At 37.9% G+C, this 26894-nt stretch overlaps 1 protein-coding gene and 1 non-coding gene across 12 annotated transcripts in view; both read left to right on the top strand.

Moving 5' to 3' along the window:
* The window catches only part of LOC128026877 (eukaryotic translation initiation factor 4 gamma 1), a 47110-nt gene extending 24430 nt beyond the window's left edge, over positions 1 to 22680 (top strand). For 3 of the 11 annotated variants that reach the window (XM_052614188.1, XM_052614170.1, XM_052614161.1), the window contains 27 exons: positions 5938 to 6117; positions 6211 to 6289; positions 7275 to 7426; positions 7501 to 7593; positions 9052 to 9130; positions 10811 to 11587; positions 11669 to 11757; positions 11852 to 12038; positions 12647 to 12780; positions 12868 to 12987; positions 13076 to 13480; positions 13842 to 13988; positions 14080 to 14316; positions 14528 to 14632; positions 14775 to 15044; positions 15211 to 15319; positions 16447 to 16555; positions 16652 to 16923; positions 17033 to 17157; positions 17270 to 17442; positions 18731 to 18856; positions 18959 to 19040; positions 19137 to 19235; positions 20355 to 20489; positions 20628 to 20709; positions 20823 to 20963; positions 21247 to 22680. In XM_052614188.1, the coding sequence (XP_052470148.1) occupies positions 5938 to 6117; positions 6211 to 6289; positions 7275 to 7426; positions 7501 to 7593; positions 9052 to 9130; positions 10811 to 11587; positions 11669 to 11757; positions 11852 to 12038; positions 12647 to 12780; positions 12868 to 12987; positions 13076 to 13480; positions 13842 to 13988; positions 14080 to 14316; positions 14528 to 14632; positions 14775 to 15044; positions 15211 to 15319; positions 16447 to 16555; positions 16652 to 16923; positions 17033 to 17157; positions 17270 to 17442; positions 18731 to 18856; positions 18959 to 19040; positions 19137 to 19235; positions 20355 to 20489; positions 20628 to 20709; positions 20823 to 20963; positions 21247 to 21428 (4689 nt within the window). In that variant the 3' untranslated portion in view covers positions 21429 to 22680. Of the gene's footprint in view, positions 1 to 5937; positions 6118 to 6210; positions 6299 to 6805; positions 6917 to 7274; positions 7427 to 7500; positions 7594 to 9051; positions 9131 to 10810; positions 11588 to 11668; positions 11758 to 11851; positions 12039 to 12646; positions 12781 to 12867; positions 12988 to 13075; positions 13481 to 13841; positions 13989 to 14079; positions 14317 to 14527; positions 14633 to 14774; positions 15045 to 15210; positions 15320 to 16446; positions 16556 to 16651; positions 16924 to 17032; positions 17158 to 17269; positions 17443 to 18730; positions 18857 to 18958; positions 19041 to 19136; positions 19236 to 20354; positions 20490 to 20627; positions 20710 to 20822; positions 20964 to 21246 lie in introns of all 11 variants that reach the window. The other 8 variants (XM_052614212.1, XM_052614144.1, XM_052614203.1 and 5 more) reach the window with 5 other exon arrangements.
* On the top strand, positions 13521 to 13599 carry LOC127940157 (small nucleolar RNA SNORD66). Its single transcript, XR_008148947.1, has one exon. It is a non-coding gene; the product is annotated as a small nucleolar RNA SNORD66 (small nucleolar RNA).
* Positions 22681 to 26894: the final 4214 nt, after the last annotated feature.

Genomic DNA, 26894 nt, shown 5'->3' with positions numbered 1-26894 from the left:
TGCAAGAGAAAATAAGACTCCTGAGTCTCTTAACTAGGAACTAAGTTTCCTTTTTTAGAAATTTTTATTTTTTAAATGCATAGAACGCAATGCATACATAAAAAATAAACATTTAATTATTACCCATTGTTTCTCTGTCTGTACTTTTCCTGTGAACAAAAACAATAAAGTTTACAGATGAATTAAGTGCATTTAAGTGCCATTCAGTTGGGGTTTTAAATAAAGCATTTTCTGAGATGCACATTAAACATTAAACACAAAACATGAATTTAATTATCTTTTAATTATTGAAAATTAACTTAACTTTTTGGTAAACAAACAGGATTTACTATTGAAAATAAAACATGGAAGAAATGTTGTGTGATTTAAACCTTAAAAAAAGTTTTATATATTTTATTTTTTTTAGTAGTAGGCTATGTACATTCTGCTGAACAATAGTCTTTAACTAGACTTTTATTTTGGCGGGTTGACGTACCTTTACAGTTCTGTGTATGTGATGTGACGCTAGTTTTACTAAAACGGTCAAATGCTCATGAAGTCAGAGCAGTTCTGGAGATGTTGTTCATGTGTTCACGTCTTATTTAGTGAGACAGCAGACCAGCGTCACGCGCCCTTCAGTGTGTGTGTGGATATAGGAAGACGCGCTTCTGCTCCATTCATTAACAGAGACAAGCAGAACATACAGGATTCATATTTAAAGGGGGGGTGAAATGCTCGTTTTCACTCAATATCCTGTTAATCTTGAGTACCTATAGAGTAGTACTGCATCCTTCATAACTCCAAAAAGTCTTTAGTTTTATTATATTCATAAGAGAAAGATAGTCTGTACCGATTTTTCCCGGAAAAACACGAGAGCCTGGAGGGGTGACGTGTGGGCGGAGCTAAAGAATCACGAGCGCCAGTAGGCTTTTGTGTTTAGAGTATGTGGAAACTGTGACATTACCCTGAGGGAAAAACCATCATCCAAAACAAACCATGGCTTACAGTCAGATTCAGCCGTTTATTTATGATCCAGAATCAGATCCCGAGGCTGAAACTGAACGAGAGCAGCAGCAGCAATGACTCGCTCCGAGCGGGGCTCGAACCCGGGTCTCAGGCATGGGAGGGGACGCACTAACAAGGAGGCAGAGATATTTGAAGCAGTTTTATTCACAGCCTGCGGTTCCAACACACGATCGTGACCCTTTTTCGTTGGGATTGCATCATCCTTAAAAAATAAATGATACGTCCGTCTTCAAACTGGGCCTTGTTTGTAAAACAAGCATCTTCGAAATGCAGGGAACAAACAAAAACACTTGCACAACTCCGTTGATGCTCTGTAAAAATAAACTCCATCCACTGGTCCCTTAATGCTGTTTTTTTTGGTAATCTGTGCATGGTTGTCTTGCCCTGGCAACCAAAAACACACTTCTTTTGTGACTTTTCGCTACGCTCTCGCTCTGATCAGTGAATCGCTCTGATCAATGAAATGTCTGTGCTGCTCAGCCTCGCTATACGGGAGCGCGCGCTCTTCCGGCAAAAGTGCCTTAGGACCCATATAAGGAAATTCCGCTCCATCTAACGTCACACAGAGCCATACTCGAAAAAAACTTTCCGAAACTTGACAAACCGGAAGTAGTATTTTGGGAACAAAAATACTCCTTCAAACGTACAACTTAATTTTTGAAACTTTGTCCATGTTTAGCATGGGAATCCAACTCTGTAAAAAACTCAGTATGCATGAAATAGCATTTCACCCCCCCTTTAAATAGACTGTTCCAGCTTAATATTTACAGATATTAATCCATATCGTGATTTGATTTAAGTGCAATGACATTTTTTATTAATTCATTCAAAATTTAGCTAATTCCGTGCCATTCAGTGTTAAACTGTAAAATCCATTTTTATGACTGGATCCCACGATTCCCCCCGCTTTTTCTGCATCGCGGAAATCATAGGGCCCTAGTTGTGGTATGCCACCTCTATCTTGCAATGGACACACGCCAAGACATTATCTTTACGTTTACCCGTGCCCTCAAATCAAAACACTGCTTACTCCTTGCAGTATGCGACTTCGGACTCAGTGCTTGTGTCTCCTTCCACTTTGTGGGTGACGTAAATGCGTTGTCACATAAAAAAAAAAAATAATTGCGAAAGAAGCTGACGTGAGATTTAAAATAAATTAAAAGAGGCTTTGAGGCAGAGGAATTTGCCTCGATCATTTTTTGTAATAGTTACTCGAGGAATCATTTTAGCCCTAGCCAATATTATCACCCGATATGAGCCTGTCACCGATAAATTGGTTATGGAGAATTTGCCACTGTTTTTTTATTTTATTTTATTTTTTTACAGAACATATAACACAGATCACCGGAGCTGATCACAGCCTTTCAGTCAATGCTGGTGTCTATACCAACCACACCGCCATTTATGGCTTGCTGACACAGTTCAAATGTTTTTCAACAGTCGCTTTGTCGCATCCTGTTGCGGCACAGACACTGTGTCAGCATAGTTAAAATGTCAGCATAGTCAGTATAGTCAGTAATGTAGCAGATTGAAAAGTTAGTATCTTTCTGCAGTCCAATAGACAGCAGTGCGGTGGTGGTTTGAGCATGTTGAATGATGATTTAACGCTACGTTGTCACCTAGTTCGAGAGACTCGATGCTAAGTAAATAATGTCCCTGTCTTTTCCTCACACAATGAGCTTATTATATTAGTTTGTTACATTAATAGGGCCCTATGATTTCCACGATGCAGAAAACATGGACAGAATTGTGGAATCTAGTCATAAACATGGAATTTAGTGCATAACATGGAATTTCTTATATTTTATTAATAAAACAGTCAGCGTGTATGTTTGTGTGTGTGTGTAATATATATATATATATATATATATATATATATATATATATATATATATATATATATATATATATATATATATTACACACAAACACGGTGTCTTTGAATGTTAGAATTTAATATTAGAATTAGGGATGTCAACGATTAATCGATGATCGATTAATTGTCGATAAGAGATGCAATCGATTAAGGCTATCGATGGTCGGTTAACCGATTCAATGTTGGGCTGCGTGTGGCTCATGCGCACTCAACACGTGCGAGCGGCTGTGAGTGACGGTGACGATATATAAAAGCATCATCATTCATTCACAATGTACAAATTAAGCTTTTAATGTGATTTAAACTTCAAAGTACATTAAAATAGAAACAACATAAAAGTTCTTCAACATTAAATGCAATAGAAATGTAGTTACTAATCATTTCATCAGATAACTGTTTTATATCGTGCGCTTTGCAGGGCTGCGGGACACAGTGACAGGACAGGTAGTCTATTCATTCCTACGCATTATTAATGTGGCAATTGTCCATGTTTCATTAATTTTGTTCCCTAAATAACCCATGATTTAAGTGAAACAAGGGAACAAATTAATAAATCGAACGAATTCTTAATTCATGAAATCTTTAATTTCCCTTCCCATGTTTACCACAGTAAGAGATGCGAAAACAGTTATTAAAAGCGAAAGATAATAAAATAAACCTGGGAAATTAGAGGGTTAGACTATGAAGATTTAGGAAAAGAAACAATGCCTAAATATACTGAATTTGTGGAAATTCGTGACCAACCGGCAAACCAGAACAAAGCCGCGTAAATGAAGACTAAGCATGGTCGCGATCTAACATTTTCCAGTTAACCTATTATTCCTCTAATAAACAAAGCTTTTATACCACACTTGTCATAATCAGATCTTATCATTTCTAAATAAATAATTGCTGGATTCAAAACAGCGATTAATAGGCGCTGTGACCGACACATTCCTGGAGCATTCACTGCTGTCACTAAACGGTGACGCCGAGCATCGTTCACAAGTTTCTGCATGGACCTGACTAGGGCACAGGTTCTAAGCCCTGGGACAAAATGGGATGCTTTAAGGAAAATTTATAGCCTACTAAGTAATAGGCCCAAAATAAAAATAATTTGTTTTCATGTTTTTTATTTAATTTTTTTAAATCGGCTATGCGAAATATATCCGACTTAAATAGGCTAATTAAGATTAACGGATTTAAAACAGAAGTGTGGGCGCGTTTTTGCTCATATGAAGAGGATCATCTTTTCCGTCTATATGCGAATGCGTGTTAAGTACAAGCCTAGTTTACATTATAAATAATAGTTTAACATTCAAATACATTGCGAATATGGAAACATTTCGATTTGTGCCGAATGAGACTTGAGCAATAACCTCCAAATAAATCTAGCCAAAGCCGCGCTCGCTCATCCTCGTGTGCACGCATGCACTGTCACGATCTAATGCGCTGTATGCCGGATTTTTGAAAATCTGACATTTTCTAGGACAGAATCCAGCAGGATCAAATTAATGTGAGCAACTGTGTTTTGGTGCAGCAGCGCCGATGTAGTTCACTTAATGTGCAGCGCAGTCACACGCGCTCCACATTTCGGATAATTTTATACAATAATGTCAGTTGAAATCATTGCAATTGTGCTTTAAAATACAACAACGAGCACCACAAAACCATTTAAAGAGGCGCGTTCAGCGTTCTCCGTGCGGGATTGGAAACTGTCAACAAAGTAAAATGACCTCAAAAGTATGGCGCAATCTCTTCATTTTATCAAGTGATCATAATCGCATCTATTCATTTTATAATCCTGCTACTAGCATTTTATTCAGACTAAAACCTCTTTAATTCAAGCGAGAAAGCGTTTTTGTGTGTGTGTGTGGCTTTTGCACATCCTGTCATACCGCTGACTGCGTGCCTGCAATAGACCCATTTTGCAGTATTATGGTTAACGATTAATCGATTAATTGATCGTTAATTTAAACGACGATCGATCATGGAAATAATCGAAATTTGACATCCCTAATTAGAATATTAGAGATTTAACTACGAATGTTCTGCATGGGGGATTTGCCGGTATCAAATTTTCAAGTTGCGAAAAATTACTAATGCTTTTATCATGGTGTACGGTATTATCATGATATTGAAATTTATTTTAAAATATGTGGTTGTAATAAAGTATAACAGCTTTACAATGAGTAATAGCTACATTTGCTTCAGAAGATATTAATCTTTAACAAATACAAAGTCTTAGTTTGTTATAGCTCATTAAATAACACAGTTGCAACTTTTGATTTTAATAATGTGTTATCAAATATTGGAATACCTAAGATTAATGAATTTTTAGAAAAAATTTTCATTGGCAGTTTAACTGTTAACTACTGAAGGCCTAATGTAAAGTGTGAATGAACAATAAAGAATCAAAACACTTTCAGACAATATCTAGGGCATGTAAAGTGCAGATTAAACTGAACTACAGGTAGTTTGAAAATAGCCTACTAAGTCTAAATATTTAAGTATTTCGCTGTGATGAACACCATAGCAAATCCACAAATCTGAATTGCTATTTAAATGTTTTAGAAAGCATGGCAGCTGCTTTATTCATGGGGTTTCCAGGGTAAAGGCTGCATATTCTGCAGTTTAGCACCATCTGCTGTCAGAGTGAATGTGCTTTCATTCAACGCGTCTTGTTTACATCAGGGCGCATGTGTGTCTTCCAGGCAGCATACAGCGTTGTTGTGCATTTTGACCAGTTGATGGGAAAACTATTCTGAAAATGCATGCCAATTTCTGAATAATTTATAATATATAATTATTAATGGTATTTAGAAGTGCCCACAGTAACAATATCGTGCATATTCATTACTGTGATATATGTCATTACCGAATACCGGCTCATGTCTAGTCTACACTAGTTTTCCAAAATCATGTGACATTGAAGTTTGCGGTAATGACTGCTGAAAATTTTATCCTGCGTTTGCATGTATATGAATGGATGTGGATGAAGTAACATTACAGGAGTAACAATGTGTAGTTTGATTTTGTGTGTCATGTTTTCTAAATCGGTCCAATTTCCCCAACAGCAATATTACCCCGCCCGGCCCAACATGCAAGGCGGTGGCCCTCGTCTCCCACCCAACAGCACCCCCAGGTCTGTTGCACCCACTCATGTCTACCAACCTACCTCACAGGTTATGATGATTCCCCAGCAACAGTTGCAGTTCGCCAACACTCCGGGCCATACCATTTATCTACATGGACAGGTAACCCCTATTGTTCCTTTAACAATTAAGTTGTGCATTTTTTTTTGTGAGGCTGTTCGTGCATCTCACAACCTTTTGTGTTTTTTATTGTAGTACCGCACCCCTTACATGCCCCCGACGCAGCAGTACTCAACAGCAGGCTTTTACCCTGGATCCAGTCCAGCTGAATACGGTACATATGGTAAGAGGCTCTGCTCTGGGCCTCCCCTGCTTGTTTGAACCACCATAATTTTGGTCAATAATGTGTTATGTATGAAGCGGTCATTACACAGAGGTCTTTTTTTTTAAACCATGCAGTTTTCTGTTTGAACTTGAATCTTGTCTGACAGCACTTTAACAGTGGGGGAAAAAACCTGGCTGCAGAGTTGTATTCCAATCTTATTTTTTATTTTTTTTGGGGGGGAATATACAATTGTGTATGTAACTGTATGTTTTGGGTAGATTGTGTAACTTCACCTTAGAAGACTTATGCTAGATCAGTCATATACATTACATTATATCCCTGTCATAACTAACCACTATGCGCCTAGTTCTATCCTTCATGTCTGTTCAGATTATTGGCTCACTAACCACTTTTAGCACTTATATCTTGTTGCTTGTTGTTTCCTCTTACTCACTCTCGACCTTTTGTCTCTTTCTCTCTCTCTTCTTGCTTTTCTCTCTTCCCTTCTCTTTTGGCTGAGTTCAGATCCCTCTCTGGCAGGGAGGGAGAGGCAGGGGGGTGGGGGGAGAGGTGTGGGTAGAGAGAACGGACGTCTCTCGCTGCACGGAGCTCCTCTCACCTCCCAGCGCTATCCTGGTGAGTCTGAAGTGCAGGGCTGTTTCTGTTACACCTTGTCTGTGTCTTAGCCTTGCTGGTTGTGTTTTAACACCGCAGGTAACATGTAACCTTTGATGTAATGCTTCTTCAACCTTTGACTCCATGTCCTAGACTAAAAACAACAAAACTGCACACATTCTGGGATGTTTAAGAATAGTAAGCGATTTGTGATCATCGTTAAGAGATTTATGACAAGAATGATGTGAAGTATCGTTTTTCCCAAAGCATTAGGAAGTGTTATTGGCAGACGGGGGAATACTTTGCATGCGTGTCCCACTCCCATTAAAGTTGATGGTCTCTTATTTTGCGGTCTAAACTTCTTTTTGTTGTTGTCTAGCGGCTGCCTATTATCCTGCAACACAGCAGTACCCAACTTCAGTGTCCACCACACCTGTCATGATGAGCCCCGCTCAGCAGCAACCAGCTCCACCTCCACAGCAAGCTCCGCCTCAGCAGCCAGGAGCAGCCAAACTGAGAGAGCGCAAACAGGTGGGTGGGAACAACTTTTGGTGTGTTTTCATTTTGATCCATTTGTCTGTGACTTACCAGTTGTTGCGTTATAGATCAGGATACGTGATCCCAACCAGGGTGGACGTGACATTACAGAAGAGATCATGTCTGGTGGGAGATCGACCTCCACACCCACTCCTCCACAGGTTTGTTGATAGCTTCAAGTTTATGATGACAGGAGCATGGCAAAAAGGACATGCTGCTTTTAACCAGGGTTTCTGCGGGGCCATAAAAAGTCATAAAAATATCCGGATTTTCCATACAAGGACATTTAGCCACTTCTTAAATTGATATGCTAGTCCATTAATTTGTTCCATCTAAATGCGCTCGCAGCGGCAATGGTTTTCATTTGTTTTGCCAATTGTAGTTCTGTATGAGGAATCTGGGTGGTATCACACTGGTATCACAGCGTTCCAGAACTACAAGGTCCATGCGGCAGCATACAGACTTGTCAGAAGGACTTTCATAGAAACCCGCTCGAACTCCGAACATACTGTATCATACTGTCACTGCTTAGCTTAATTGAAATCATCCTGGCTATCACAATGGGAAAATGTACCTTTAACGATATAACTTATGGCTCTAAGACGGTGCGTTTAGTAGCTGGCTCAAGCCCGTCACTAACAATCGGTATCAAGCATCCAAACACAAGATGCGGGAAAGCTGAACTGAGTAGCTGGCTACTCGCGCGCTGTGTTCGTTGCGGAGAGAGAGCCGCGTATCACGGACAGTCCCTCCTGCACATGAACGAACAAATACTAATTGCAGTTTTGAACAAACAGAAAAGGATGTGTAAGAGCCCAATTCAGTACCACGGTGTTCGGGGCTCACGCAGAGAAAGGCTTGAGCCTTTATGAGAAAGTTATGACATTATCAAGACGAATTTGTCCTGACAGAGTTTAGCTCTAAATTCTTGTCATATTTTATAACCATTTTAGAAGCAATAGCAATTAAACTGTAATGTGTGAAATGTTGAAGGTGTCTGAATAAATTTTGGTTTGATTTATATATTTAATTTTTACATTGAAGACTATTCAGTGCTATTTTACATTTAATTATTTGGTTTCTGTACCTGGACACCTACAAACTTGAAAAAAACGTAAACGTTGTGTAAATGGCAAAAATAAATAAAAATGAATGAACATACAAATTAAACCGTTTCAAACAGGGCCCACTGGTAAAACCTTCAGCGGGTCCCCACTGACCCCAGCTACGGGCCCTGCCTGTGGTTGTTTGAATACTGTGACCAAACACCAATAACACTTGTTATTTTGGAAAGTAATGCCATAAAATAATTGTTACTTTACAATGTTACAATTAAGTGTTCCTATGTTCTTGATACTCAAGAAAAAGGAGGCGATGGCTTCAGTTTCTTAATCTTAAGAAATAAAAAAATAACTCTTTAAATAATAAAACTTGTTACTTTCAATGAAAGTCAATAATAAAAAAGACTTTTGAAAGGAATTTTATTGACTGAAGTTATTTATCGTAATTCATGTAGGTCATAAATTCAAATCCTAATAGTCATAAAAAGGTCTTAAAAAGTCTTAAATTTGACTGATTAAACCCTGCAGAAACCCTGTTTAACGGATTGTTGTCCTTAGACTGCTGGTCCGGAGGTGGCAGGGCCTGTCCAGACCAATGGTGAAAGTGATCTGCCTGTTGCTGATGTGATCAGAGCTGGTGAGTGGGCTTTCTTCAAAATACCCAAAAATTGAAAATTTGAAGTGGTTTTTAGCACCAAAAGTTTCAAAAGAGTTATCAAGTCACAATGTCAACCTGAAGTGATGCTTAGCAAGAAATTTCTTTTGGAGCAGTACTTTTAAGTAGGCTAAAAAAATGTTAAGAAAATTACAGGCTTTGTTGTTTTTTTTTTTTTTACATTTTATGCCACCTGTTGAAGACTGATCAAAACAGCTCAAAGTTTGCCTTTTTGTTCTTCCTTTTGTTGCAGTAAGCTTGACCAGAATTAAGCTCTTAGTACCTTAATTGTGTTTTTTATATTGTTATTTTTAAAGAGCCTGTCTCAAGATGGAAAATTGTTGTATTCATTTGCCCACCATCCTACAAATTCAGAGAAATGTCACATGCATTACGATGTTGTTTAAGTTCAGTCAATTAGTGGTAGGGATGTAACGATTCTCTCAACTCAAAATTCGATTCAGAATTATTATTATTATTTTTTTTACAAGATTAGATTTAATACAAATTATGAATGAAATGTATCTTTTTCTATTAATTGGACAAAATGCTGCACGTTTCTTTGTGAAATAATTAACACTATAATATACTAATATAGCACTTGCATATTATTACTCTTTCGTTGGTTTTGATTGCGTTTATTGTCCTCATTTGTAAGTCACTTTGGATAAAATCCTCTGCTAAATAGCAAAATGTAAATATAATGTAAATGTAAATAACAAAACTAAATTGAAGTTAAAACAAACCCCAAATCAAATAACAAAAATAAAATAAATCTCTTCATATAAACAAATAAATTGTGCTATTTCCATTTAAAATTAGAGGCAACCACTGCACTTTAATCATGATCCAAACAAAGATGTTGCATACATTCAACATAATCAGATTTTAATCTAAATTGGATTGTATAATTTCGAAATTTGAAGCAAAAACAGAATGGTTCAGTTTTATGAAACAAAAAATATCTGCATGAAACCGAAATTGCAAACGAGCTGAACAAGATGTAGATTGACTCTCTGCCAGCAGGTGGCACTTAAAGCGTTTCCTTGGTTTCTGCTGTAAACAAAGCAGCGCTGCACTTATGAACTTTAGTATGCATTATACAGAGGGAAGATGAAAAGAGAAATACCATCTAAACTTTTCTAAAGTAAATTACCCTCAGGTATACTTAAATATGAACCCCTACCCTAATTGAATCTCGATTTTGAGCATCTCAGCTGATTTGAATAGTCACATTTGAATCAATTTTCAACCGGCCCTAATAAGTGGTGTCACTTTAGTGCTCATTCATTCTAGAAGAAATGTGTATATCTAGCTAGTGTTACATTTTAATGCTTAATGTTTAAAACCACTCAAACATTTTGTGAAGCGTCTTAAGGTTATTTGCACTAATTTCTAAAGTTGTTCTTATCAGAAATTAAAGTTCTTAAATTCTCTTTAGACCAATCGTAAGAAAAAAAGATCTTAATGGTCTTGTTTTAGGATAAAAAATATTCATAAGTTTGAAAATGAGAAGGAAAAGATCTAACAGCAAAGAATTTCTTTCTAAGAATGTTTTGTGAATCCAGCCCCAGGAATGTTAAAACAGCAGGTGGATTATTATTATTTTTTTTGAATATGCTTATTTTATGTTTGTACTCCTTTCCTGTCCTTTATCCTCAGATGATCAAGCAAAGGCAATGGCTGCTCCTGCAGATGTGTCCACCCCTCCTCCATCAAAGACGCCAGAGCTAGCCCCCGTTGCACCTTCAGCCACTGACTCTAAACCTGTGTCAGAGTTCAGACCTGCTTCACCTGTGAGCAAGATTTCCATTCCTCCAGGAGAGGACCCTGCAATCTCCCCTGCACTCCCACCGTCTCCTCCTCCTACGAACAATCTCCAACTTTCAAAGCCTCAAACTGGTGACAATGTGGATTCTCCAGTACTCCCTGATGCCCCAGTTCAAAAGGAGCCTGAGGACGCCCCTCCAATAGAGCAGACTTGTACTGGGGTTTTAAAAGAGGAGTCTGAGGTTGCCAAAGAGGAAGAGCCAGAACCTGTGGCTGAACCTCTGGTTGAAACAGAGGCTGCATCTGACACATCTAGCCCAGCTGCTGTCATCTCCACCCCTGTGGAGCCGCCTCCTGCTGTAGCTAATGATGGTGACATTGCTTCTGTGGAGGCTGCCCCTGTAACCACCCTGACACCAGTTCCAGAACCAGTCCTTGATGAGCCAAAAGAACAGACTTTGCCTAACGGTTTGCCTGAGGACTCTGCAGAGGATCCAGTAGTGGAGCCAGAGAGCTCCACTAATCCAGTTGCTGAACAAGCCGTTCCTCCGGTCCAACAGAGCTGCCTTATGGCCGTGAAAGCACCTGTAGAGGAAGCAGAGCAGCAGAAAGCAGAGGAGACACCTGCCTCTGTAACAGTCTGCCCTGTTGAGGAAACAACTATGCAAGGTGTGGAAAAAAGTTGAGGAAAAACTTAGCATATTGCTTTCTCTCCTTCAAGATGTTTGACTTGGGTTTCTCTTTTCCTAGCTACAGCAACAATAGTGCCAAAGAAGAGAAAGAAGATCAAGGATCTGAATAAGAAAGATGTCGGAGATGTCCTAGATGCCTTCAAAGAGGTTTGCCGTAATATGTCACATTTTGATTTTATTACAATAGGACTTCTGTTATAAGTTCAGTTTTGCATTTATAAATCTTCTGTATCCGTTTCAGCCTGAGGAGGAAAAGCCTGCTCTTGAGCCAGAGGTTGCTCAGAAAGAGCCCTCCCCTGCTCCAACCCCTGCCCCACCAGTTGAAGAGTCCGACGAAACATGGGAGGACAAAGAGGACAAGCTTGACGCAGAAAATATTGAGCCTGAGGCGTCTAAACCTGTGGAACAGAAGTATCAATATAAAGAAGGTTAGGAGTCTGATTAATTGGGTCTGATTTCAGAATGTTCATCCTGTTTTCTAGATTACAATAATAAATGAGTCTTCTTAAGAGGGCAGTTTACTGCAAGTATACTACCGTTTAAAAGTTTGGAGTTTCTTAAATATTTTTGAAGAATCTCTTATTCTCACCAGGCCACATTTATTTGATTAAAAAAAATCCATAATATTTACATTTTTAACTTTTTTTAATTTGTATATAAATGTAATTTTGATGTAATTTATACTTGTGATGGCAAAGCTGAATATTCCGCCGCCATTACTTTGTCTTAAGTGTCACATGATCTTTCAGATCTTATTCTCATATGCTGATTTGATGCTCACAAAGCATTTTGTATGATCAGTGTTATCTCACAGACCCCAGACTTTTAAATCTACACAAAGACCTATGTGCATGTTTTAAATGCATTTGACATGTTTTGATCGTTTTTAGGGGGAGTTATAAAAAGTAATCCATAACTTGGAAAGCTGGTGCATCAATGCGTTCTTGATTTAGTTTCTTTTGTGCAAGGCAAATATTTATTCAAAAGGTTTGTGGACTTTTTTTTTTTTTCCTCTCTTCTCTCTCCCCCTTTGCAGAGCAATGGAAGCCCATCGATCCAGAGGAGAAGAAACGATATGATCGAGAATTCCTGCTTGGTTTCCAGTTCATTGGTGCAAGCATGAACAAGCCAGAGGGTTTGCCGCACATCAGTGACGTTGTCTTGGACAAGGTGAGGCTTCCATCTGGACCTAACAGTTTTAACCTGTGCTCTGTCTTGCTACATATTTTAATCACCCTCTTGCTCTTTGGACAACAGGCAAATAAAACCCCCTTGAAGCCCTTGGATACCAGGAGTCTGATGAACTGTGGGCCTGATTTCACACCTTCATATGCCAACTTGGGTAGACAGTCATCCGGAGGAGGAGGGCGAGGACCTGTAAGTTGACTTTCTTTTTACTTATGATTCAGAATTCAGTTAAAAGTAATATTGCCGTATTTTGAGATCGATCATTTATTTTTAAAAGTTGCACTCCTCTCAGTCTGCACGGCGCCCTCAGCCGGGTCGAGGCAAAGACCAAATGAACCGCAACCCCAAGATCATCACCAGCTTGTCTCTTAAAGACAATGTGGAGCTCAACCAGGCTGTGAATGCTTGGACGCCTTCAGTGAAGAAGCAAGTCCGAGGGCGTGGAGGAGAGGAAGAGGAAGAGACGGAAGATGTGAAAACGCAGGAGCTGTTCCGCCGTGTGCGCAGCGTCCTTAACAAGCTCACCCCACAGATGTTCCAGCAGCTGATGAAGCAGGTGACGGAGCTCAGCATAGACACTGAAGAGAGGCTCAAGGGTGTCATCGACCTCATCTTCGAGAAAGCCATCTCTGAACCCAACTTCTCTGTAGCTTATGCCAACATGTGCCGCTGCCTTATGGGGGTGAGTAACGTTCATCTGTATGTTGGCTTGCATGTGTGGGCTCCAGTGATGACCTCCACTTTTGCGCCACGTGTCTGGGCCACTGATATACTCTGTTCATCGATTTGCCATTTCTGCAGTGGCAAATGTAGACACTTAACTTTTCAATTTCACTAAAATATAAAGTGATAAATGATCAACAGAGGCTCAACTGTCCTTTCTAGATATGTAAACCAACCCCATTGGTTCTAGTGGTCGGCTTTTGTTTAGCACATTTGAGTAATTGATGACAGAATTACTTGCCTGTTTATCTGAATTGCTATTTTTGTAGGGAATGGGAAATAATTTAGATTGTTACTGAACTTTTTTTTTTTTTTTTTAGCTTAAAGTCCCCACTTCAGACAAACCAGGAGTCACTGTGAATTTCCGTAAACTACTGCTCAACCGTTGTCAGAAGGAGTTCGAGAAGGATAAGGATGATGACGTGATCTTTGAGCAGAAACAAAAAGAGCTGGATGCTGCCACTGAGGTGACGTCTTGCCACATTTGTCAACTCCGTTCTCTACAAAGTGTATGAAATTGTTCTATTAAAATAGACAATATTCATTTTTTTCCGTTAGGAAGAGGAACGTCAGCGCTTGAATGAGGAGCTGGTGGATGCCAAGGACAAGGCACGTAGACGGTCGCTTGGAAACATCAAGTTCATCGGAGAGCTGTTTAAGCTGAAAATGTTGACAGAACCCATCATGCATGACTGCATTGTCAAGCTCTTGAAGAACCATGATGAGGAGAGCTTAGAGTGCCTTTGCCGGCTGCTATCCACCATTGGAAAAGATCTAGACTTTGAGAAGGCCAAGGTACAGCAACATTTGTACATGTGCAGGATGCTGTGATTGACCAGTCAGAATCAATTACCCATCAGAACTCTTTGAGGCGTTGTGGGTTATGAGCTTTATGATTTCGTTAGGTCCACATTTCTTTTGTGTAGTGTGTTTTTCTATTGTTTAGCATTTTTGACAGTTATTTACATTGTTACAGTCAGATTTAATGTTGGCCTATTGTATGCAGCCTCGTATGGATCAGTACTTCCACCAGATGGAGAAGATCATTAAAGAGAAGAAGACCTCTTCTAGAATCCGCTTCATGCTTCAGGATGTTTTAGACCTCCGAAAGGTAACCACATGCTTGGTTTATTTGTTTGGTAGGAACCTGATTTACAGTGTTAAAAACTTAAAACGCATGTGGTATGTTTTCAGTTCTGGTCACTATTTATATCTTCATTGTTTTAACTGTGTAAGTGGTCTCTGTTACACAGAACAACTGGGTGCCAAGAAGAGGAGATCAGGGTCCCAAGACCATTGATCAGATCCATAAAGAGGCACAGTTGGAAGAACATAGAGAACAAGTAAAAGTACAGCAGCAGCTGCTGTCCAAAAAAGACTCCAGTCAGGGTCGAGGGGGCCGTGGTGGGCCACACTCCTCTGGGGGCCGTGGTAGCCAGACCCAGGATGAGGGATGGAACATAGTGCCTATTACCACTAAGAACAGACCGATTGACACCAGCCGGCTCAGTAAAATTACTAAAGTGAGGCGTTGTAACACTTTTTTTCTATTTTAGAATATCAACTTATATTTAGTTGTTGAAAGTGATTTTTTTTTTTTTTTTTCATAGCATAATGAATTGGTGTTTGATGTGCTTAGCCATTTCTCGCTCTCTTTTTTTATTTTATTTTTTTATTTTTTTACTTCAGCCAGGTGATTTCAACACCCAGCTGCTGGCCCCAGGAGGAAAGGGCTCCTGGGGTAGCTGGGGCAAAGGGAGCAGTGGAGGCACAGGCGCCAAGTCCACTGGAGATCAAGGTGAGCAATCACCTACTCTTATTTACCTTGGACCTCACTCAGAATAGAAGAAGGCCAGCTATTAATGTAGGACTGCAACAAACAATTATTTTGATAATTATCTTGCAATTTATTTTAATGATTAGTCAATTATTTCACCAATGATAAATATATTTAAATATATTTGGCACACAACTTGAGATGAGACACTTTCTCATTCACCATTTAATTAATTGTATGAAGTAATTGACTGACTGTATGATGCATCCTTGTGTCTGACATTGCCTTTTGTAAGTCATACATGGAACAAAACAAAGTGCAAAGACATTTTATTTTATTTATTCACGTTAACTCCTTAAAACACTTTATAGTATTAAAGTAGTCCTGCGCTAGATCAAGCTTCAATCTATGCAGACCTTTAATGTAAAGGTTTTTTTTTTTTTTTTTTTTTTTTGCATTCATAAAAAGATTCTATCATTAGCTAGCTCCACACTGGACAGCTGCTTTAAAGCAGAAAATCAAGTTAAATTAAAAATGTAATTTATGCATTTAGCAGATGCTTTTATCCAAAGCGACTTAGTTCATTCAGGCTAGCCCTTTTGTACCTATCATTTGTTCCAAGTTGTAATTCTACCTGAAAGCAAGACTGACGCTGTGAGATTTAATACTTTAATACTGTAAAGCTGCATGCTTTGAATCAATTTATTGTATAAAGCGCTATATAAATGAACGTGAGGTGACTGTAGTGCTGATACCAGAGCTGCTTCAAGCTTATCCACGTTGCTATGATCAGATGCTTACTTAACAGCTGTTTTCTCTCTGCTGTCATTTGTGATTTCTTTATTGAGAGGAAAGAGTGAAGCACATATTCATTTAAACTTTGATTTAGCAATTGCTGCAGTGAGTTGCTGCAGTTACTCCAGTGAGTGATACCTCAAATCATGTGAACATTGTAGCAACAACTCTGAGCAACTTCAACCTAGCAACCCTCCACAACATTGTACCACACGTTTTTGCAAGCGACATTAATTTTCTTCAGAAACTTAATGGAAACCCAGAAATTCAACTTTATTTTAAATGTAATGATTTTATTTATTTATTTTTTATGGTAAATGCAAGTCTAATTCATGTTCTTTTATCTGATGCAGACCAGGGGAGACCTGCCACTAGCACAATCAACCGTTTCTCTGCATTGCAGCAGTCTGGACCCTCATCATCCTCTTCCTCAATTGACACTGACCGTAGAGTGCCTCAAAGGTGATTTTGTAGTGCTGGTTTTGCATGGTAATAATTCTAATGTAATCTAATTCTACAAGTTTCTGACTGGCTATTTAACAATCATCTACTTTGCAGGAGCAGCTCCAGTAGGGACCGTAGCGATAGAGACCGTGGTGACAGAGACCGTGATCGGGATCGCTTTGATCGGTTTGATAGCAGGCGGGATGACCGGGACAGAGGCCTTGACAGACCCCGTCAGGCCATCACCAAACGCAGCTTCAGCCGTGAAAATGAAGACCGCAGAGGCGGCGACAGCCGTGGACCATCAGATTCTGTGCGCCGCGTGTCCAGCATGACAGAGAACCGTGATCGAGGCAGTCGGGAGCGTGATCGAAGCAAGGAGACCGGTAGGAGTCGTCAGACTGAAAGAACTGTCATAAGCTGCACCAGCAGTACTGGTGTTTGAGTTGATGAATTATAAATTGATCGACTCTTTACCTGCTTGTGTTTTCTCAGTTAAGCCAGTGTCAACTCCTGCTCCAGCACCACCTGTACAAGACAAACCTGCCCTGAGTGAGGAAGAGCTGGACAAGAAGTCCAAATCCATCATTGAAGAGTATCTCCACATCAATGACATGAAGGTATGTACATTCATATATAGATTATTGACCTAGAAAACAGTTAGAAAATAACAAACTGAATTCACCTGATCCTGATCTTCCACTTACATTTTTCTTGTAACTCTTTTTGTAGGAGGCAGTGCAATGTGTGCAGGAGCTGAACAGCACCTCGCTGCTCTTTGTATTCGTACGGAATGGTGTAGAATCCACATTGGAGCGCAGCTCTATTGCTAGAGAGCATGTGGGGCTGCTGTTTCAGAAGCTTGTTAGTGCTGGAATACTTATTCCTGAGCAGTACTACAAGGGGTGAGTTTATTATTTTTGTATTTGCATACCTAGTGTTTAATATTTTGATTTGTCTTATTTTTATACTTTTTAGTTTTCAATTATTTTCATTTCATTTCATGTGCATTTGTCTATTTTTTATATTTATCTTTAAAGGTACACCAAGCAAGTTTTTGACTCTAAAGCATTAAAATACCATATGTTTGCAGATATTTAAGAAACATGTTAAGTAAACATACATATTTATCTGAAAAACAATGCTACAGACAGTTATTCTCCTTTCAAAATGTGTGTTCTGTGTCGGAATGTCTTTTTATTTTGGTCTGTGACTTCGCCCATTTCGACGACGTGGGTTGCCAGTTGGTGGGAAACACTGTGAATTTAATTTCTATAATGCAAGCTGCCAAATGAAAGAAGTCAGAGCTCAAACATTTACCCATCCTAAAAATCCTCAGCATCCATTTACGGTATAATAAAACCTGTATTAATATTGGAGCTGCGTTTGAGAGATGGAAACGATTCAAAACAGATTTAAAACGAATGCATTCTTTTCTCCTTGACAGGAAAGTAATTGGCCAAAGTTAGTTAGCTAATGGCTACTAAATTAAACCATTAGATTTCAAAGTGAAAAATTAATTATAGTATTTTACACCTCGCAATGAATAACAGTCTCCTTTATTGTGGTTGCACCTGGGCCGCCTCAATATATGCCTGACAAATGCGACCTCCGGATGATACAGCAGTAGCCTTGAAATGAGATGCAGATTCAGAGTTCTAAAAATCCACACGAGGTGGTTTTTATTTTTTGATAACAGAAATATTGCAAATGTATACATTAGCTCAAACCTGTCCTGTAGTACCCCCAGTCCTGCACATTTTGTATGTTTCCCTCATCGATCACACCTGATTCAGCTCATCAGTGGAGACTGCAAGACCTGAAGTAGGTGTGTCAGATATAGGGAGACGTACAAAATGTGCAGTGCCTGGGGTACTTAATGGAGGTTTAAGAACCATTGCCTCGATGCTTTCAATCGTCAGATACGCTTGTTCCTGTTGGTTTCTTCAATCTGGCAACCTGCGTTGTGTTTTAAGTCTGAGGAGGAAGGGCCGGTTGGGTTAAAAAATAAAATAAAAATCCCTCTCCATTATTTTGAATTTGAACCTCAGTCTTACATACAGCACCTTTTAAGCTTTACTTTTAATAATTTTAGTTCTTAAACTTATTTCTATTAGCTTGAGGCTTCATGAATTTTACACAATATAAATAGTTTCCGTGCAGCTGAGCAATTTGTTTTCATCCACTCTGTAGACTGCAGGAGATTCTGGAGATGGCAGATGACATGGCCATTGACATTCCTCACATTTGGCTCTACATGGCTGAGATCATCACACCCATGCTGCAAGAGGGAGGCATCCCCATGGGCCAGCTCTTCAGGTTAGGCCCTGAATCTTGGGTTTCAGATATTCGTATGCAAAGATTATAAACCATCAAATAAAATGATGTATACACCATCTGACCATTTTGTAAAATCCACAGGGAAGTGTCCAAACCTCTTATGCCTATGGGTAAAGCTGCAATCTTGCTTGTTGAAATGCTTAACATTCTCTGCAAAGGACTGGTGGGTATCATACTGTGGCAAATGCTTATAAAAAATACTGTTTGCATACATTGCAGTTTCTGATTATTTATTTTTAATTCTCTGTATTGTTCTCAGAGCCACAAAAAAGCTGGAGCGATGTGGTTGGAGGCGGGTCTTAGCTGGATAGACTTTCTGCCCGAAGAGGAGGATGTCAATAAGTTTGTTACAGAGCAGGTATTGAAAGCTGTTTGTTGTAATGGGGCCAACATAACTTCTGTAATATTTAGGAGTGTAACGATTCACTCAACTCATGATTTGATGAGAATCACAAAACTTACTTCAGTTCTCTCAAATTTATTTTAAACAAAATTAGATTACAGACAAATTATAAATGAAAAGGTGTCCTTTTATTATTGTTTGGACAAAATTCTGCATGTTTCTTTGTGAACCAGAAATACGTCATATAACAAAAGTCGAAATTTTTAAACAGACACCAAATCTAATCAAATAAAGAAAAACTCTTGGTATAAAGGCTTTGCCTGTGCTCTTTCCATTCAAAATAAAAGCAACCACTGCATTTAAATCACAATCCAAACAGAGATGCTTTATACATGCAGCATTATCAGTTTAAGTCTAAATAATTCAAAATGTTCTTATGGAACCACAGCAATACAGCATTTCCTTGGTTACCACTGTAAACAAAACAGTGCAGTGTTATGAACACTGCTTTAATATGCATTACACAGACTATATAAAGAAAATATTGTATGATCTTCTTTGAGACCGTCAGTTCTTTTGAGATCCATTCATACAAACCTCCACCCCAAATTTATTGTGATTCAGTCAACATCTCATCTGATTTGAATTAACATCGATTTTCATCCAGTTCACAGTGAATCTTTACATCCCTTACCTAGTAATGCTAAATGTATATGTAAAAAAAAAAAAAAAAAAAATTTATATATATATATATATATATATATATATATATATATATATATATATATATATATATATATATATATATATAAAATATTGTGCAATATATTATTGTGCGCAAATGTTTTAACTGCCAACACCTTAAAAGAAGAGATTTTAAGTTTAGTAATGTTCATTTTCTTTAATTATTCTTATACTTTTTTTTTGTCTCCAAACGTTTTCACTAACAGATCCATAAAAAAAGATCAATTTTTATTGTTCATATTTTCTTGAAATACATTTTCATAATTAGTTTTTCGTGACTGTCATAATTTTTTGTATATTGTACATGCATTTGGATTCATACACACCCCATATATATAATGTGCGTATGTCTTCAATATCCTGAAGGTCATTAAGATGATGTATTTACAGAAAATGGAGTTCACACTGGGTGAGGAGTCTGAGAAGCCTAGTAAAAAGGAACTGACTGCTGAGGAGCTAAGTAAACATTTGGACAGGTTGTTACAGGAAAAAGCCAACAACCAGAGGATCTATGACTGGGTAGAGGTGAGTGTGTGTGTGTGTGTGTTTTGGCTGTGGCTCAAGTCTCTTTAATCAAACATTTAGGTACTGCAGCGATCTGCATTATGGGTATTACATTATGCATGTTGGACATGTACTGACTGGCATTTCTTTCCTTTAAAGGCCAACCTAGATGAGCAGAAGATGAGCTCCAATCAGTTTGTGCGGGCCCTGATGACATCTGTGTGTCAGTCTGCTGTTATATGTGAGTGAATTAATTAGATGCAATCCACTTCCCTCGCTTTAGTTTGACTTCCGACCTGAACTTGCACTGACCTATACTTGATGTTAATTGTGTGCATTAATCAACTATTGTAGGTGAGAATCCCTACAAGGTGGATGTGGAGCAGATTACCCAAAGGGCCAAGCTCCTGCAGAAGTACCTCTCTGATGAAACGAAGGAGCTGCAGGCACTCTATGCTCTCCAGGCTCTCATGGTGCAGATGGAGCAGCCTGCCAGTGAGTATTTGTCTCTGTGTGTGTATTTTTGGGGGGAAGTGTATACTCCAGTCTTCACTGTCACACAATCCTTAAGGAATTATTTTAACATGCTGACATTTCTTATCATCAACATTAAAGACTGTTGTTGCATAATGTTCTTTTGGAAACTGATACGCCCCCCCCCCCCCCCCCTCCACTTTTGATAATTGAATACTTCCTTACTGAATGGTACTTTTTTTCCCAACAAAAAAATGCACTGTTGATGGAAGTGTAGCTGATCTATTTTGTCTGTTTTGCCTAGATTTACTGCGCATGTTTTTCGACGCATTGTACGACGAGGACGTGATCAAAGAGGACGCCTTCTACAAATGGGAGTCCAGCAAAGACCCGGCAGAGCAGCTGGGGAAGGGTGTGGCCCTGAAGTCTGTCACTGCCTTCTTCACTTGGTTACGGGAGGCTGAGTCTGAATCAGACAACAGCTAATCCTGAACTTTGCTAGCCCAGGTAGCACTGGAGAGAAACTGCTGCCAGGGACCAATGAGAAGAGGATGACTGACAACAGAGTTGAACTTGATCCTCGTAAAGCCAATCTTATCTGATCGGGATGGCTCTTGAGAGATACAAACTACAATCATTTCTCAGTCATTTCTCTTGCTCTCTATATATCTATTGTGGCTAGTGTCCACCAAAAACAATAAAATAAAATAAGAATTAAAAAAACCTGCAGGACTGCATAAACGTGTTACCAATTCATCGTCATTTATTTTTTACAGAGAAATTCATGGGGGGAAAAAAATCAAACCAACGCTGCTCTTACATGTTAATACAGATTTATATGCAACGTGGTATATGATAAACAAGACATGGTGTCATATATATTGTGTAGAGGGTGTGATGGCGATCATATCCTTTAGGTTTATAATGTTGGATCAAACATGGAGCTCTTACAGACGATTTCTTTCGTGTGTGTGTGAGAGAGGAATCGTTTTTAAATTCACAAAGACTGATACATAAGCGTAGTATTCGATGAATTCTCTGTGACGAATGAAATTGGAGTAGTGTTTGTATTCTGCATTTTTTGCTTCCTGTATCCTTTAGTAAGGGGTGGACCTGTCGAACTTTGGGATGATGGTCTTGGATGGACATTGACCTTTTGACCTAAGCACTGCTGGATTAGGAGGAGTCCAACATGCTTCCAAAGTCATCCTTGTCCTGCTTCCTACCCCAGACTTTTGCGTCTTACCTCTCTTGAAGAACTGATGGGGGTCTTTGTAAAAGCCCCACTTGAGCAAACCTGCAGTGGAAATTTTAAGAGAAATCATTAAAACGAAAAGCATATAGAAAAATCAACTTGATGAAATGACAGTAATGATCCTAAAGCCTTTTCTACTTGCAAAGTGGAAACACATTTCAGGAGCGTTCTGTACGTACATATGGAAATGTTTTTTTTGTTTGTTTTTTCTCAGAAATTAAAAGTTTAGAAATCTGATTTAATGCCATTTTATTTTTTTCCAACGTAAAAATGGCAGTTTCCCTGTATTTAAGATTTGTTTTCTTCCAGATGGTAAGAGGTGCTTACAATGATCCATTGATTAGTTAATTGAAATGTGTAAATATTTCTTTTTTTTTTTTTTGCGCTTTTCATTATTTAAGTAATTAAATGCTTTCACATCAAACTGGAAGACTTTGGAGAGATGAAACATTGCAAAATAATAAAAGATGATCAAGTTGTGAAGTATAGTGTTTTGGGGGGATTTGGAGACTTGGGTCAGTAGTTTTATATTTTTGATTTTATTTTATATTTGTTATTTTTTATATATATTTTTGCATGTGTACATTGCGCATGTGCCGTTTTCATCCTGAAAAAGGTGCAGTATGTTTTTCCCTGTGGAGGAATTCAACTTTGGTGCTATAATGAGTCTCTGCCAGGAGAGGGCCTGCTGAACAGATTGTTCAAACCTATGTGAAATGACTGAAGGTTTTTTTTTTTTTTTTTTTTTTTTTTTTATTTAATGAAGAAAAGTTCAGATTGCTGGGGGCCGCTTCAGTTTTTGTAGTTTTAGTATTAAATCTAAAGATGAGCAGCCTTGATCTGGACTGGAAATATGGGAAGAAAACCATTTTATTTTTTCAGATAAACTTAGCATGTGTTGAGAAAAGTGGCTAACTTGAAAAGAAATTGACGTTTATGCTGATTTATAATCTGCTATGCTCTAGGTGTGCTGCTAATTATAGGTCATTCAGTGAAATGAGTGCCTTTTAAAAAGGTGCTTTTAAATAAGAATTTAAGAATTCTATCAGTCTGTAAAGGTGTAAATTGTTTTGGGAACTTGGGACTGAATTCTAATATTTCAAGATAGATATGCTTAAGGCAAGCCTTTTCATTATGACTATTTTGCTCCACGTCATGACAAGGTTTTTATTAGGGAATTTAATGTTTATTTCAAATTCTGTACAAAAATCCTGGCAATACGTTGACTAAATTATCTCCCACTGACATCTTATAGCATGATATATGGCATGGTATTAACTCCTATTATTATTGCAGGATGTGGACTTTTTCTTTTCTTCCTAAAGGAAATGTGCATATTTGCCAATAGAGTAAGCAACTGATGAAAAATGTTAGCTTTTTAAAGTCATTGTCCACAGAAGGAAATATATATGAATATATCAAGCAAATTTTCAATGTGTGCTTAAGGACAAATTGTCAGTAGAGACAGCCTAGTCATAGAAGGTAGACAGATCCTCTAACAAGTTATTTTAAACCACATGATCCCACCCTTGAGACATGACTAGCTTATTACACTTTTTCCGTGTATCACATGCACAGCTGCAGATATGGCTTCTTACTGATGCTGAATTACATCTTATTTCTTTTCCTGTCAGTGTGCAGGGTAAAAGCAGGGTTGTAGCTTCTCAAACTTGAAATGTTTAAATTGATGCATCTTTGGATGTCTGGGACAACAAAACCTATGATTCATCCATGCACAATAATACGCTAGATATGAAGGTGACCATTTTATTCAGAATGTGTTTTCCTAAGATTACGGTCTTAAGCTTATTACTACTCACTGCATTAGAAGTGAGCAGATGACACATGAATGAAAATGTATTGAAGAAACACAAGTATGGCAAGCCAGGTATACATTTATTCTTTAAAACTAGTTTTTCCATGCTTGTAGTTTATTCCTTTTTAATTACTAGTAGTTAATCGATATTGTCTAGTGTATTATTAAGTAACAATTAATTTTTGATGTCTATGAAGTTAGTCACTTATTTGTTTCCTACTACTGTATTTTTCGGACTATAAGTCGCACCTAAGTATAAATCTCATCAGTCCAAAACTACGTCATGACGAAAAAAAAACATGTAAGTCTGGAAAATATGGTAGTCTGAATTGTATTGCCTGAATGTTCTAACTTAAACCTATCCTATCTGTTTAGTAAACATGATAATAATATTATAGTTTATTAGGTTGTAGAAATTCTCCTTGTTTTAACTAAATTACCTAAAATGCAATAACATTTTCCAATTTTTATTAGTGACATTTTATTTTTGCAGAGAGTGCTGTTCATTAACTCCCTCCCTCACCTACAACTCCTGCCAGCACCGTGACTCAAACCTGCGGGTTGCCAGTCCAACTCTCTAACCATTAGGCCATAGCTGCCCCTTATTGTAATAAATGGAATCAGTGTTATAAGGACAGATATCAGTAAAGCTCAAACTAAAACTTAACTATTGGCATTATATGTATTATGCTATATCCCTTATACGTTGTTGGGGACGTTTTCGTCCACTAGGGCGTAAAGTTGAGTCTTATTTTGGCCACAACTTTCTCTGTGTTTGAGCTAATGGAATGATTTTTGGTGACAAATCTTAATTTTTATCTTGAAATAAAAATAAAAAAACTCAATGGTACACTGTGGGCAAATTCTCTACCATTTCGGTATTTTCGTGGATGAAAACATCCACTAAATTAAACTGCTGTAAAAAAAAAATATCAGATAAATATTTTTTTCCTTTTTTTTTTTTTTTTTTTTTTTTTTTTTTTGGTAAAAATCTATTAATCAACTTCAGTCCTGATCAAAACTACCAAATGTTTAAAAAATTCCAAGATTTTTACTCTTTAATTACCAAGTTCATAAATTGTGTCACTGATTTGGGAAAAAACATTAACACACAAAATTACATATTTTCAATATAAAAAGTGATTGTGGACTGGAATTTTTTTTTTTTTTTTTTTTACCTTTTATCACAGTCTTGGGAATTTCAAAGATTAGTAACAAGATTGGCTTTGATGCATTGTTAGTTTTTGTGCAGCATTAGATTTTAATTTTTTCTCCCTCATTTGTTGTTGGTGGCTGTTTTTGCCCCATTGACTTCCCTTATAATGACATTATTTGATTGCAAAGCCATGACACCATCTAATCATGCATTCTTGATTGTTTGTGGTTTTCCTTTTTGGGAAGAGGTAAAAAATTTTTTTTTTACAGTTGATCACTAGGTGGGACCATTAACCCTTTAGATAGGCCTGTGCAAAAAAAGGCTTAGTTTCTGGCTTTTATATGGAGTTATATGGAATATAACAGCAAATTATAGTGTTTGTGTGTGTGTGTGAGATTCTTGATTGTTGATGGTTTTCCCTGTTGGGAAGAGGTAACATTTGTTATTTTTTACTGTTGATCACTAGGTGGGACCATTAACCCTTTAGATAGGCCTGTGCAAAAAAAAAAAAAGCTTAGTTTCTGGCTTGTATATGGAGTTATATGGAGTATAATAGCAAATTATAGTGTGTGTGTGTGAGAGAGAGAGAGAGAAAGAGAGGGTGTGAGAGAGACCCTTGTGCACTTACCTTGATGTACAGTATCTGAAAAAATCCAAATATGCACCTCATGCTCTCAGAACTACATAGAGTAAACAATAAAAAAAGAAGTGTGTTTATTCACCTGCTGCCTTTTGATGATGAAAAGTACAGATGGCCTATATGTGAAATGCTCATCTTTTCTTGATGGTAAAGCCAGTTTAAAACCTTAAAATCATGAAAAAAAAAAAACTACTTTCCATCAAATTTACGAACATAATGTATTATGAACCAAAATGCAATACCAACTTCAAATAAGCTACAGATCGCTGGAGGGGTCAAGCTACATAATAATTTCTAAAACTTTGGTACAATCAAGCCCTTTCTCGTGTTGTTTGCTGCTCTTCTCACCATTAAATGACCAGCACGATGGCATGCAAGTGTTTAAATCCACGTACTTTGCTTTTGTTTAGTCTATTCGCTTGTTAAGTCTGACGTCACGTAGCAGCGCTTCCATGTCCAAACGCTCTATCGGTTATCACGAGAAAACAAATAAAGGTGCTAATATAAACTCACAATGTGATAGAATACTAGTAAAAAAGTTATAATCTTAACCTTTAACTCCATACCGAAGTCCCAGATAGCCAGACAATGAAAATATAAATGTAAAAAAATATATAAAAATTATTTGTGTTTGGGACGCTGTGAGCACGGAGACTGGAGTGTATATCGTAAGTCTGAAAGCTTAAATTATCAATATGAATAAACAGTGCTCATAAACAGCTGCTGAGGTCATATTCTCAAGTGAGGTGTGTTGAGGCCTGGATCCAGAAACAGCACTTCTTACGTCATCACTTAACAACCGAATACTTTCACCACCATTAAAAGGCAGCAGGTGCATACATACACTTTTGTTTACTCCATGTAGTCAAGCTCAAGGTCTCAAAAAGTAATAATTATGGGTAGATTGTTCGGAAACTGGCCATGAAAATATTTAATCCTGTTAGGGACATGTAGATAGTTATCACAACATGTTATCATTTCCCTAAATTATACGGCATGTTTACATATGATAATGAGGCAAGAAGCCAGCTAGCTTGCTTAATGTGATGAACATGACAAAGGCAGCTACTTGTTGAACAGGATGG

This window comes from Carassius gibelio, chromosome A2 (genome assembly GCF_023724105.1).
Source record: "Carassius gibelio isolate Cgi1373 ecotype wild population from Czech Republic chromosome A2, carGib1.2-hapl.c, whole genome shotgun sequence".
Lineage (NCBI taxonomy): Eukaryota > Metazoa > Chordata > Actinopteri > Cypriniformes > Cyprinidae > Carassius > Carassius gibelio.
The sequence above is the reverse complement of the archived record's forward strand: the minus strand, read 5'-3'. Positions and strand labels throughout refer to the sequence as shown.